The sequence below is a fragment of the Trachinotus anak genome, unplaced genomic scaffold, assembly GCF_046630095.1.
Source record: "Trachinotus anak isolate AG129_WGS33_773 ecotype Australia unplaced genomic scaffold, CSIRO_AGI_Tana_v1 ptg000028l, whole genome shotgun sequence".
Lineage (NCBI taxonomy): Eukaryota > Metazoa > Chordata > Actinopteri > Carangiformes > Carangidae > Trachinotus > Trachinotus anak.
The window spans coordinates 8,620,106-8,633,943 of record NW_027273879.1 but is presented as its reverse complement, the minus strand read 5'-3'; the positions used below and the strand labels follow the sequence as shown (position 1 = coordinate 8,633,943).

General features: G+C 38.4%; 1 protein-coding gene across 3 annotated transcripts in view; it reads right to left on the bottom strand.

Annotated features, from left to right (window-relative positions):
- Window positions 1-13,838, bottom strand: part of LOC139611025 (astrotactin-2-like) — a 239,721-nt gene that overhangs the window by 98,700 nt on the left and 127,183 nt on the right. For 2 of the 3 annotated variants that reach the window (XM_071465265.1, XM_071465264.1), the window contains exons 8-10: window positions 11,781-11,865; window positions 10,693-10,767; window positions 7,725-7,862 (exon numbers count right to left, since the gene is read on the bottom strand). In XM_071465265.1, the coding sequence (XP_071321366.1) occupies window positions 7,725-7,862; window positions 10,693-10,767; window positions 11,781-11,865 (298 nt within the window). Of the gene's footprint in view, window positions 1-274; window positions 372-7,724; window positions 7,863-10,692; window positions 10,768-11,780; window positions 11,866-13,838 lie in introns of those variants that run through there. The other variant, XM_071465266.1, reaches the window with a different exon arrangement.

Genomic DNA, 13,838 nt, shown 5'->3' with positions numbered 1-13,838 from the left:
TTTTCCAAACCAAAAAATGCATGGACTCAAGAAAAGCAAATTTCAGTGACCAGCAAACAAGCTGGTCCACTGTTCCAGAGCCAAGGATCTTGCAAGTCGAAAGGCAGAGATCAGTGCAAAACCTACAGGACAAAGGCTGGGGGGGTTGGATAGATTTAGTCACTGCGGATCTTGGCAATGAAAACTTGCCCTTAGAATGCAATCTCTCTTTGGGGAAGGTGCCTGATTGGGTGCGTGAAGTTGAGAGGTACCAACAAAACGCAGTTGGGCTCACCTCTATGCACAGCTTTGGCTCTGGAACCAAACTCCTTGATAGATGGTGGACTCCTACTCAGGAATTGTCCATGGCGAGACGTGCCAGTCGGTTGTGGGACTACTGACAAATCACCGGCTGGCTGCTGCACAGTTGGACTTTCTCCCGGTGGATGAGAGGGTCACCATCATGTGGCTGCGTAATGCAGAGAGAAAAACTATTACTGTTGTTTGCGCATTTGCGCTCAGTTTTGGTTGCCAGGCTACAATGGCTGTTAAGATGTCACGCACCGCGAATCGCATAGTTACAAAAAGTATATGCCTGAATTTAGCCAAGGGTCGCTGAACACAATGCTGCAGAAGCTAAATGGTATGTTTATTTCATAAAGTGTGTGTATTGTTTTGAATGTTGGCAGAGAATGAATGCATGTTAGAAATTGACCAAGTTTTATATTGTAAACACCAAATCCATTATGCAATTTCTGAATCCTGCTTGATTTTAGGGCACTTAGTTTAAATAGTTAGAAAGAATCAAGAGTGTGAATGTTATCATGGATAATAAGACCACTCCTGTTGATTGGTTCCATTATCTATGCAGGATGATTTGTCAGTTTATTTATATTATTTATGTTTTTGATGACATATTATCATAGTGAAAACTGTAGTATTTGTAAGGATAATCTCCATAGCATTTGTGTTTTCTACAGGTCTGTAAAGACTTGCCCTTTATCAAACTGATCCCCATTCACAACCAATACACCACCAATGTCACCTCCACCCCCATTAAAGCCACACTCGTTTTCACAGGGTTAGGGTGACCATTCAAAACCTAACTGCGTGTTTATTATTGTAACCCTGACAACAAAGGTCAGGTACACCTGCCACTCTAGGGGCGCTATTTCAGGAGGCGCTCCTGTAGGTCAGGGAAAATTACCTCTAAGATTGTTTAGGTTAGAGGACATAGTAACCATATACATATATGTATGTATTGTTTAATTGTAAATATTTGCACTCATAACACAATCAGCAATCGGTGCTATAAAGTGGATAATGTGTTTATGTATGTGACCTCTTTATTGCACTGTTATTGTATTGTACCAACATCTACAGAGAGAAAAAAAAAAGTTAATTCTATGTCTCCAGGTCTTATTTTTCTTGTCTTTATTTGGCAACTCAATTTTTCTAAATTAGACAGGCAAGACATGGCATTCTGTGCATCACTTCTTTCTGCCAGGCACTCAAAGCATTGACAAATGTCTCCTTAATTGAGAGGAAAACAGAGGGTTGGGAAGGTGAGGCAGACTAAAATAATGGGTTGCCTCAGCTGTGAGGTGAATGCTAACTGGCTCTCCTTCTGGATAGAGGGAATAGTCAGTCGAAGAAGAAGGAAAAAAAAAGAAAAAACTATCAATCAATTGCAAGACGCCTGTTACAAGACAGTCCGGAGGGAGAAAAAGTAGGGGAAACGTGCTACAGGAAACTCTCAGTAAGGATGTTGGAGAGTTCTTGAAAATGTTGTGTAACACATTAAGTTATGGGAAGAATTCAGCAACTTTGCCTCTGACTACTCAATTAACAGGAGCCCAAAAACTGATCTGTATAGGTTTATAGAAGAGTAAAGCAATCCATACCATACATCACTCTACAAAGTTGTTTAAACTATTAAATATATTGTTACCAAAATCAACACAGACTCAAATCCTGACAGTGTTTCTTTTCCAAATCATTAGCTAATCAAGATCATCTCTTCTGGCACTGTGACTCTGTTGCTTGACCTAGAAGCACATTGGTTGCATCTAAACACTGACTAATGTACTTGTTATTAATCTCCCTCTCTGCCTCTTGCTTTTCCCGATGATGAATGACCAAGCGATGCTGCCCAAAGTTAGAGCGCTGCTCCAGCATGATTACAGAGCCCGTTATTGGTCTGCCCCTGCACTTGATTAATGCTCTTGTTCCAGTTCCCCACAAATATGCTGACTCTCATCAAGCACTTTCGTCATTGAATAGAGTGCATTTACTTTAAGCTCGCTGTAATCACTGAGGAAAAATCTAGTGGGTGAAAAAAGCAGCGAAACTTAAGTGATAAAATAAGGATTGATACATCAATTCTTTGGTTTGAGTGTAGAGTTATAAAACATTTTTGACAGAGATCTGAAGTAAAGGGAAGTGGATTTATGTAGTACTTACATTTTTCCTGGTGTCAACCTCCTGCAGCTGCATTGGATTATTGGCAATGGCACATTTTGATGGTTCACTTGATCACTGTGAGTGAGGTAATTAATCACCAGTATGAGGTGTCACCAGTTACTCAGGGTTATTAACAGTTCCCTATCGACAAAAATGCCAGTCTTAGCGCACCGCTTAGAGTGTCTGAATCATTGTGTATTGTGGCATTCATGAGGTGTTCGCTGATACACTGGCTTCGGTTCAACAATAATCAGTAGAAATGCAATGCTAATATTAGATAGAAATAAATGTTAATCATAGCTTGTGGGTTGGTGAGTCAGAGGACTTGTTCTTTAAATATAACACTTTGATAAAAATTTATGTTTAGGAAAAAGATTAAACATATACAGTTTAACTCCTTCTTTAAAGCTGTAAATACAAACAGAAACCCTTTTTTTCAAATAGTACAAGTGCAAGGTAAGCTTGAATTCTGATGCATTATAATAACGGCTTGGAGGTACAGCTTATACGATGGCTCATTGTTTGTCAGCAGTACCAAGATAACAAAAAAGGCCCAGGCTGAATTCAAACACTGACACAGTTGTTGACTTGTTAACCAGACTAAACACTGAACACATCAAAACATGTTTTATACTTTACATACAGTGTTTCACTGTTAAATGAAAACTTAACAAAATATGTGAATGCTTACTTTGGACAAACAATAATGTTGAGGACAGTCTAAACAGATTCACAAACACCAGGCCCTTTGTGAGAGTTGGCTGACTTTATGGCCTTTTATTTGCCACTCAAGGAAATGCACAGAGAAATTGATTCATGAATATGATTAATTATTGTATGTATGTACAGAATGTACTAAAAATCTTAAATTCTTAAAATAATCTCTTTGATACAAGCAATAACAAACCACAGCCCAGGCCTGAATACTGCATAATAATGCTCTGTTTTTTTCATTCTATTATTCTTTATGTTTCTTGTATTTAAATGCCAAACAAAAGTCATATGGGCATTCACTGGCAAAAACCTTGAAATGTGAAGGACCAAGCAGGTAAATAAAGTGCAAATATAACGGGAATAAAGGGAACAAATCTTTGAGCTGTAGCTTAGCAGCTTGAAAATCTGCTGTGTAATAAAACACAGCTGTATTTTAACTGGTCTTTTATAGGTAAATAATTGAATGTGCTTTTTTGGTAACCTTTTAGTCAAGCAGGTTAATACTATAAGTCAAGATGACATTACCAAGAAGGTCTGTACTCAGGGAGACACTTTATTCTATTTCACATAGGCCTTACCCTCTAATAAACTCTGCACACTCACCCCTGTGGAGCAGGGCACTGAAATTTGCATGCACTGGTTAGAAACACTGGAAACTGGGGGAGGAAAAAAACAAAACAAAACAAAACTACCTGTGGTTGGCCTAGCCTTTGCTTATCTGAAGCAGCACTGCCCCTCCTGGCCTAATTTCCATATAACCATAAGGAACAAAGATAAATGGATTCTTAATATGAATGTTGTTATTCAGTAGCTGCAGAAAACAAGAAAAGAAGCAGTAGAAATTCCAGTAGAAGAATAGTTATCACTGAAAGCAGCTGAAACGGTCTGTGGTTCCAACCCCAACATAAACCAAAAGCTAATTTTCAATGCTTTGAACAGTGGATGGAAAAATGGAAAAAAAAAAAAACAGCTTCCTTCAAGGATTATTAAAGAGGCCTAACCAGTGTGAGGTTGGGTGATATTGATATCAAGAGACAAGAATCTTAGGATGAAAGCTGAGCTTGGTTGAGCTGACACTTACCTTGACACTCGCTTATCTTTTTCACAGACAACAGATTTCACCAGGTTTTGACAGTGAGCTGAAGGGCAGAGGTGAAACGGGGATGCATCCTGTTAAAAGCCACGGCTAGAGTTTATTTCACCACCTTCTACATCAACATGTCTATCATGACTGACTGACTACATCAATGCCTGCATAAACACTTTGGGAAAGTGCATCAGCTAGAAACTCCATAAGGCCCCATGGGACTTTGTTCCACAAAAATGCTTTGGATAATGAGTTGTCTGCATTATTCATGACAATCTAACAGATCCTCCTATGTGACAGGAACTAATCGTTAACCAAATACAGAACATTAACATATTACTCTGAACTGAAAAGGGCTTTTAATCAGTCATACAATATGTGTTTCCCTCTACATGGTTTAAAAACTCTTATTTATGTCCTGTGTGATGTTTAAGACTAATTAATCCTTCCGCGGCCAGTCATGTTGGCAAAGAAGAAGAAGAGATGGCTTTGTTTCTGTCTATTATAATAGTTAATATGCAACATATTTAGTTGCCATAAAGTATCGTCTCACTGGAAGTTAAATGAACTAAAAAAAAAGATTCTAAATGGCCATCTCTAAATGGAGTTTATACAGTGCACTGGTGTAATTTCAGGAACCGTCAACAGTAGGCATGCTCGCCACTTTCACGGAGGCCTTTCTTTCTACTGATGAATAGCTGAACTTACTGTAATCCAAATGCAGCTGCTCTGCTGTGAAATAAACAAAAGCTAAGTTTGTGCTCTCTGCTGAAGCACTCCTTTTTCACCTTCCCCAGCATGGTCTTTTCATCACACCGTAACTGCGGCACTTGAGTGATAATTAAAAAAAAAAAAAAAAAAAGATGTGCACAAAAGAAGCAAATACTTTGAAATAATTGCTTTACCTCCTAGCTAAATGGAGAGATTAATCTGTGATTTCAGATCAGATCAACATGTAGTAGAAATATGGCTATAAATGCGTCTTTTTTGCTCACTTTAGATCACTGATCATAACCTCTAAGTAAATGTAACGGCTAATTAATCGAGAGGCGTGCTGAAATCCCATTTATGTCAGAATAAGCAGATGTTTACAATTACCATGGGAGTTCTGTGCTCCTGAGGCAATTTCATAAAGCCTGTAAAAAAGTCTGGATTTTTGCAGTAGTGGATAAAATTTGCAACAATCTATATGATGCACATTAGACATACAAATTCAGTGATTTCTGCAATTTGGGCTTTTCTGAATTGCAAATTAATTTTTTGGAAGATTTGGCCTCATCTGAGAGGGCTGAATGCAGATACGATTCTGAGTCAGGTCAGGTGAAGTGAGTGTTTTTTTGAACAAATATGTTTTAATACATTTTCAGTGCAGTGGCTGCCTGGCCTAGTTTCAGTGTATTAAAGCAGCTCATCACATGCTGGGGTGATGAGACACTTTGCACAGTATTAAAGGGCTGTCTACAATGGATGTCATGCTGAGGTCCCGGACAATGATTGTTCGCATTATGATATTGGGATCAACATAATCAGATTCCCTCCTGCTATTATTGTTGGGTCAGTCCAGGTGCTGGCCCTTGCCAATGTTCCTTATCAGAGCAGCAACTCCAAGGCAGTGGATCCCTGAGTTAAGTTACTATGTTGTCTTGTTGAATAAATAACAAAAACAACAACAACAATAATCATATCAATAAAAGAGATTCATACAGCTGTTGGAACTCAATGATGCTTTATCACACAAAAGGGAGTTAAGAAATACAAGAAACAGGGGCAGGAGTTTGACCTCTGACCTTTTGTTAGTTTATTTGTGGACCTTTCAAAAAAGGTTTGATGACCAATGGTGTAAAATATTTTCCCTGCTTGCAAAATACAAACAGAAGAGTGAACCAAATTAAACAGCCACTTACCCAGAAAAAGATTTATCACAGCAAGAACAATCTACATTGTCTCTGTCATCTTTGGATTACCATTTACAACCATTTGTTTTGGGGCTATATAAAATCTGATTTTGATGTGCAAAAATCTCATTTAAAGTTTCTTTTTTTTTACAGCACACATTGCAGAAATGTGTGGAATAAATGATTTGTAGTTTTCTTTTTTAAAATGTTGAGTCTCACTTTTTGTTAATGTTAATGTTAATGTTAATATTTAGAGTTGTGAATGTGACTCCTTGTCAGAACATATCTTTTACACCAAAAATTTTCAGAAGGACCCCTGCTGCTTCCAGATGTGCTTTGCATGATGAACATATGGTACAATTAGGGTACAACATGTGCTATAACTACACAGCCTCCATACAGTAATATCAATGAATGTTTTTCTACAAATCATATTTTCAATTTAAAAAATGAAAAATGCATTGTTGCATCAGTGTTAATACATGTGCATTGACATGAGGTAAAGTAATGTTGTGCAGTGACGGGGTAAAATACTGGGTTACAGTGACCCACAGGCATATATTGCTCTCCTGTATCACATTACTATTCTTTCCTTTACGTGACATGTGCAACACTTTTTTTTTTATTTTATGCAGCAATGGAAGACATTTGGTTTTCAAATGAAACATCATCTCCCAGGCTGATGTCAGTGAGATTGCACTGGTGGATGATTGTTTTAATCTGCCGCTGATGCTCTGACATGTTTTAGGATGTTGAGCTGCACTGATGCATGCCAGCATCTACTAGCTGGTTGGATGAAAAACATTTTTGTTTTATATGGTTATTATTGGACTGTGGGTTGTCAAAGCCATAACCTTGTTAACGCTACTTTTTGCTTTCCAGATCACTATGTGTATAGCCCAAGCTTTTGCCACGCTGCTTTGCATGTCACTTTATTTACTTACTTTGTTTTAATATTATAATAATGTTATAATAATAACTTTGTTTTATTATTATAATATTTAATATAATATAGTGAAGAAGGCAAAGTACTTACCCCATGTGATAAAATTTGCTCATCTTTAATGCATACCTGCTTTTAAATTTAATTTGTCAAATAGACCAAATTGCTGTTGCCTACAGCAAGAAGCATACTGCTGCATAGTGATTATAGCCAGTTATGGTGATATAAACAGTGGTAAGAAGGCAGCCATGACAGCAAAAATAATGACATGACATTCCTATATGTCTGTTATATAGTTATATAGGAATGTCCTATATAATGGAATTTTCTCAGAATGGCACTACTAAGAACTCTGTCATTGAAATAGCTCACACTGAAGTAAAGACATATATTATTTGGGCGTATATACACTCCACTACACAAAGGAGATTCATAAAATATTTCTGTGCCACTCAAGCCATCGAGTCAGACTTTACAAGTCCATAAACACTGATTTTCCTGTATTTGTTGAGACCTTCTAAAATAAAAAAAAAAAATGTATTTATGGGACTATAAGTTTATATGGAGCAGACAGCAAAGAAACTGCAATGCACAGTTTCTCTTGCAACAAGTCATGGAGAGCTCAGAGCAGAGTCGGACTGACCTGACCTCCCCTGGATCTTCAGTAACCAACACGTCTGTCTTACAGCTGGCGATGGGGTTGATTGACAGTTCCACTGGTGGCACCACAAAGCTCTTGCTGACTGGCAGCCACAGCCCTTGGCCCAGACTGTAGAATGATCTGTGTTGGCACAACCATGTGTCAATAAATGTCAATCAAACTGCTGTCGCATTATCACGTTGAGATATTACACACAAGCATGTTTTCTACAGTATCTTTGTACATGACCATGCAAATATATCACTGTAGGAATGAGCACACTGAAAGGTGTAAGGTTTAAAAAGGATGGGGAGGTTATTCAGTTTTATTGCTGGTGTATTGTACAATTTTTAAATTGAGTGTACTTTATACAGTATAACGGGCTGTATCTTGTATTCATTCCTAGTATTGATTCAAAGTCATGAGAATGTGCAGATAAGACATGCAAGGGTTTTATGTGATAATGATTTGAGAAGAGTGTGCGACACAGATTGGGGTCTAGAATATTTGGGATCTTTTGATTGCTGCACACAGTTTGAAGACAACCAAACAAACAAAAACAATTTACATTATTCATTCTTTAAAGCATGATCTTCTCACTTTATCAAGTCAAGGAAACATGTTTACCCTAAATAATTTCAAGCTTATGATGTCCGTCTTGAGTGGCATCTAATTTAATTGGTATTCGCATGTGGTGCATCTATGGCACAGTTGGAAACAGAATTGAATTCGCAGAAATTCATTACAAGTAGCTGTAGTGGCTTTAATTACTAATTTAAAACAAATCTCTTCTCTTTGAGTGGAATGTGCCCTTCAGCACATAGCTGTGGCACATGTGTGACGTGTGCTGATGACCATAGTTAAGGATGGTGTAAAAATAATCTGGTTTTGACAGAGATGTTTCTCCTGAGTGAAGATTACTGTCCTCGCCCTACAGGGAGCCAAGAATTGCCGCTTGGGAAAAACAACACCTGGTAAAGCCTCACAATATCACACAGAACATTGCTGTGTTTTGCATCGTGTGCTTTTAATGTATCTGAGCAGGTGGGCGACAGGACCACAAAGTACTAGGAATCTAAAAAAAAACAAGCTTCAATCACTTTGCTCTGCTGAAAAAATCTTGGCATTGCATTTAATCAGACGCTCTCATTGACTTTGACATAAAACATATCACAAAAAACTTTTTTTTTTTTTTTCAGCTGAGCAACATCATCTGAGATTTTCAACTGTTAATATTGCAGACCTAACCTGTACAAGAACTGATTAGTGGAACACCCGGGACTGCAAAACCTCAGTATTAAAAACCTTCTACTTGTACAGTACAAATAACTGCTCCCAGTGCATGAACTAGAATCTCAATACACTACATCTACACTACGTATCTGACACTTCAAACCAAACGTGCCTTCAAAAAGTGTATTAGTCACAATTTAAATATAAAATATTACATCTAATCCGGTCTTCATGTAGCCTTGCTGCCTTCTGTTAATAGGATGCTTATTTTCTCCCTGGTATAAAAAACATGAAAGGCAGCAGAGGTTTCCTACAAAGCTCCCCATCTGTGAAACCAATATACATGTTACAATTAAGCTCCTCTTTTCACTGCTATATGACTGAAACTAACACTGTCCAGCTGAAGAGAGCTGCAGTCTCTTCCCTACAAAGTAGCAAAAAAAAACCAAAAAAAAAACCTTCCAACGGGAAACCACTCCGGTTTTACTGTATCTTCACTCACTTTGTCTGCAACTGTATGTGAGTATGCAGCTGTTCTTTCATTGTCTCACAAACTCTGAACCGACACAGTGCTTCAACCAAGCAGTAGATTTGGTTTCCACCTGAGTGTGTGTGGGTGCCAGCATTTTGAGTCCCATCTCCAACATGGTGCTTTTAAGCGGCAGTGGATGGAATGTGTGTTTGTGCAGAACAAAGTCCGTGGATTTACTACTTCATTTCTGAGACTCGTGCTGAGAAGCTAACACTGCAAGGTCAGTCTGAAGAGGAGTGGGATTACTTTGACAAAGAACTCCTCCTATCTAACCACTGGAGAAGTGAAGTGAGCCTTAAATCAAGATAGATTTCACAGAATTAAAGCTTTTCCTTTACCTCACTTTAGTTACACAACTAAATAGAATTGAATGAAGAATTGGCCGCATCAACTTTTTAAAGGTGTATAGACAAAATTATTATCATTATTATTATTATTATTATTATTAAAGCTATCACAGACTCTCAAAGTGCTCTAAATTTTTTGCTAACTTCATACACAAAGGGTCTTGGTTATAAACCAGGGTACATGGTCCCTGATTACTAACAGGTAGAACAAATCCATCATGGCATGTAACATCAGTACATTCCATATTTTAGCTTAGTAATACATTTTGCACCTTCATACATATTCAAAGCTCTCCACAAAGCCTTATGTTTATCATCAACATGACTGAGTATTTTGTTTCGAGAAAAAAACTGAAACGTGTGCCATGTACTAGGTCAGGTTGATCTTGAATGATAAAATCAATACAACAATAACATAAAATGAGATTTATTTGTTTTTTTTTTTAATTACATACAAAACAGGGCAGTAAACCTTTTTAAAAAGAACAGCTGGGTGGCTGAAAGGGTCCTTTGAGGCTTGCACTTCTTGCAGAAATGTCAGACACAATGACCCCCATCAAGAATGAGAAGTAAACAAAAATGGCAGTAAAAGCCTTTGAAAGGAGTCCATCCAGGACGACCCCTTGGGCTATTCCTCCACACAAGAGTGGGTGAGACTTCTCCCACTCTTTATATTTGTGTGTCCGTCCAACTGTGTCTACGTGCGTCTGCAGGATCCTCATCTGTATGCTCTGTCACACACACGGACACACAAACACATGCCAAGAACACCACCATCCCTCCACTGTGTGTCCACAGAGTCACAGATGGCCAGCAGAAGTCATGCACTAGGGAGATGCACCAGAAGTGAAGGACTCACCTGAAGATCCTCTCTGGGGCCTGCTCCCCTGTAACTAGGTCATAGCCTTTCTCCAAGTTTGCATATGGCCAAGGACTTGGCAGAGGACACAGAGGAGGGGAAAAAAAATGAAATGAAATTAAAGAAGGAAATATTTTATATTTGAACATGAGCCATATTTATAATGACACTGAATTATGTTTTAATTAATCTGAGGAAAAATCTGGAACACTGGATGACTTTCATAATTTTTCATGCAGAAACCAGAAAAATGTTACAGCTATGCGCTTCAAATATTACACACAGTACATTATAGAATAAACTCGACATACAGTAAATGAAATGAAAGTTCAAATCTAACATCACTTGGTGAAACATTCTGTTTTTAGCTGGCTCATCCTCTGTCAGCTGCTGCTCCTACAGAACTTTGGCTGGAAATTTGATCTGTGATTGGACTGAATCCAGCAGATGACAGGTGGAGCTGAATAACAATGTGACCTTTTTTAATGGACCAATGATTGGGCGAGCCAGCTAATTGTCAAACAAAGTCAGAGTCAGAGAGGGCTGATTTGACTTTTCTCTCCCTATCAAGTCAATTTCCACTATTTGTCTTTTTTTGTGTCACACTCCGGTGATCTGTCTCTTTCTCTCTCACTCTTGCACTCTCTGCCCTCCCCTGCTGTTTTGTGTCATTACACACTATAACTTTCCTCCCACCTCCTCCTCCTTCTATCTGTACTTCTGATTCCCTTTTCAAAGTGTACTTCCTCAAGTTAAAAGACCATACAGGTACATTTGCATGTTTTAGCTCATTAACTACAAATTGCTTATATTTCACATTACTAGTGACCATTTTTGAGAGCATACAGTAAGTTATTTGATTAATTTTATACCACTCCTTTTTTATACTCTGAAGATCAACTTGCAGAGACTTGAAACTTGAAACCCCTGATAGCTAATCCATCAGAGCGAACAATTCACCTTTGTTTTATGCAAAGTTAATATTGTGTGGTAATACAGTTGGGAGTAGGGGCTGCAAAACCAGCCGTAAGGCCATTTAAATACAAATGAGGTTTTAGATATGAGTGGAAAGAGCATAGAGTACTTACCCTTCATTGCGACCCCAGTCGCTGCGAACACAGAGGTGTTTATGGACAGGATCAGGGGAATAACCCTCATGACAGCTGCACTCTCCTGTGACAGAGAGAACAAGAAGCGACACAGAGTCAGACATTTATTTATCCTCAGTAGCTGAATAAATTACCATGTGTGTGACACTGGCCAGGACCTTCATTAGAGAGAATAATAATAACAATAATAATCATAATCATAATCATAATCATAATTATAATCATAATAATGGCATAAAGGCACTTTTCTAAACCCACGTTACAAGGTGCTTCACACAAAGCAACTACCTTAAAATGAGAAGATCATAAAAAGCAAATAAAACAAATCTAACCAATTACACAGTCAACAGCAAAAGAGGGGTCAATAAAAAAAATCAGGTAAAATCAAGAAAAGCTCTGTGATACAATTATGTTTTGAGAAGAGGTCTGATTCTGCTGACCTGATTTCCTCAGGCACTGTGTTCCAAAGCTTCAGGACTGACTGCGAATGCTCCGTTACCTCTAGTTTTGAAAGCATGTAAAATGGTCTCTGTGTCTTTGAAAGATAATATAGATTGTTTTTTTGGAAATATTTCTAAGATGATGAAAACAAGACCACACAAGTTTCATGGTGTACTGCTCAAAGTTACCATTAAACCAAATGCCAAGATTCTTTGCAGCAGGCTTGAAGTGTTCCAGCAGGGAAATATCAGATGGCAGGATTTGTTTTACTATGTGCTGGGAACCAATCGCGACGATCTCTGAGTTGCGCTGCAGAAAGTTTTGTGACATCCAGTTTTTGACATCACATCGGCAGTGATGTAGTGATCTCAGTATGCCAGGATCAGTGGCTCTGACAGGCAGGTACATCATGGGTGTCATCGGCATAACAATGAAAGGACACACCGCGTCAACAGATAACATGTTCCAGGGGAAGCATGTACAGAGAAAATAAAACTGGTCCCAAAAACTAACCCCTGAGGGACACCGTACTTGACAAGTGAAAAGGATGACAGGTGGTTACTAATGGAGACACAGGACCTCCTGTTCAACATGAATGAAGAGAACCATTTTTTAAACTGTACCAGATATTCCTATCCAATGCCTCTGTCTGTCTAACAAAAATGCTGTGATTGACTGTGTCAAAGGCAGCGCTAAGGTCCAGAGGAGCAAAGACGGAACACATTCCTGCATCAGCAGCCATTAAAAAGTCATCAGTTACCCCGAGAAGGGCAGTCTCAGTGCTGTGATTCCTGCAAAAGCCCAACTGAACCTTTCAAAAACGTTATTGTTCACTGCTGTTAAAAGTCATTGCTTTGACACACAATTTAAGTAAAATCAATCAATTCATCAATCGTTAGTGTGACAGGAGTGGGCTATGATGAATAAAACATGTGCAGAACCTCGAGACTCTGTTCCTTAAAAATGCGAGAGAACATAGAGCGGGTAGGACAGTATCAGTGCTTTCTATTTCACATGTAAAAGCAATGCATTTATGGTCAAATACATGTCTCTTTATTATCCTCACTAAGGTATTTTTGTCTTTGATCTGTGCTCAGTTTTTCTCCCACGGCAGAATGAAGCAAAGACATTCAGACGGTAGCACAGCAACTTCGTTTTGGTACGGCAAGCTGCCAATCGTGCAGCTCGGGTCACTGGCTACTGGTGCCCCTGCCTCACCAGCTAGCTATTAAGTTTAAAACCACCCAGTGCTTTCTATAATGTAACCTGCTTACAAATGGACAGCAAAGTCATAGTACATGGGTGGACTGGTTATTAAGAGGAGAGTGGTGAAATGTGTATGTGGACTGTATATAAATGTGATGCATTTGTTCCTGATATGGAGCTATACATGAAGTATTTACCCGCTGAATCAATGGAAGGACATTTTAAAAGTAAGTGCATCTTTTTCCTACCACTATAGTGTTAGCATGTAACAATTCACTGGTATAATTTCTTGACTACAGTATATCATAGTTTTCTGCTTTGTTTTAACTCTGTATCTATGGCAGCAATTAACTTTGAACACTGTAAAACAGAAAAAAATAATGCCAATTT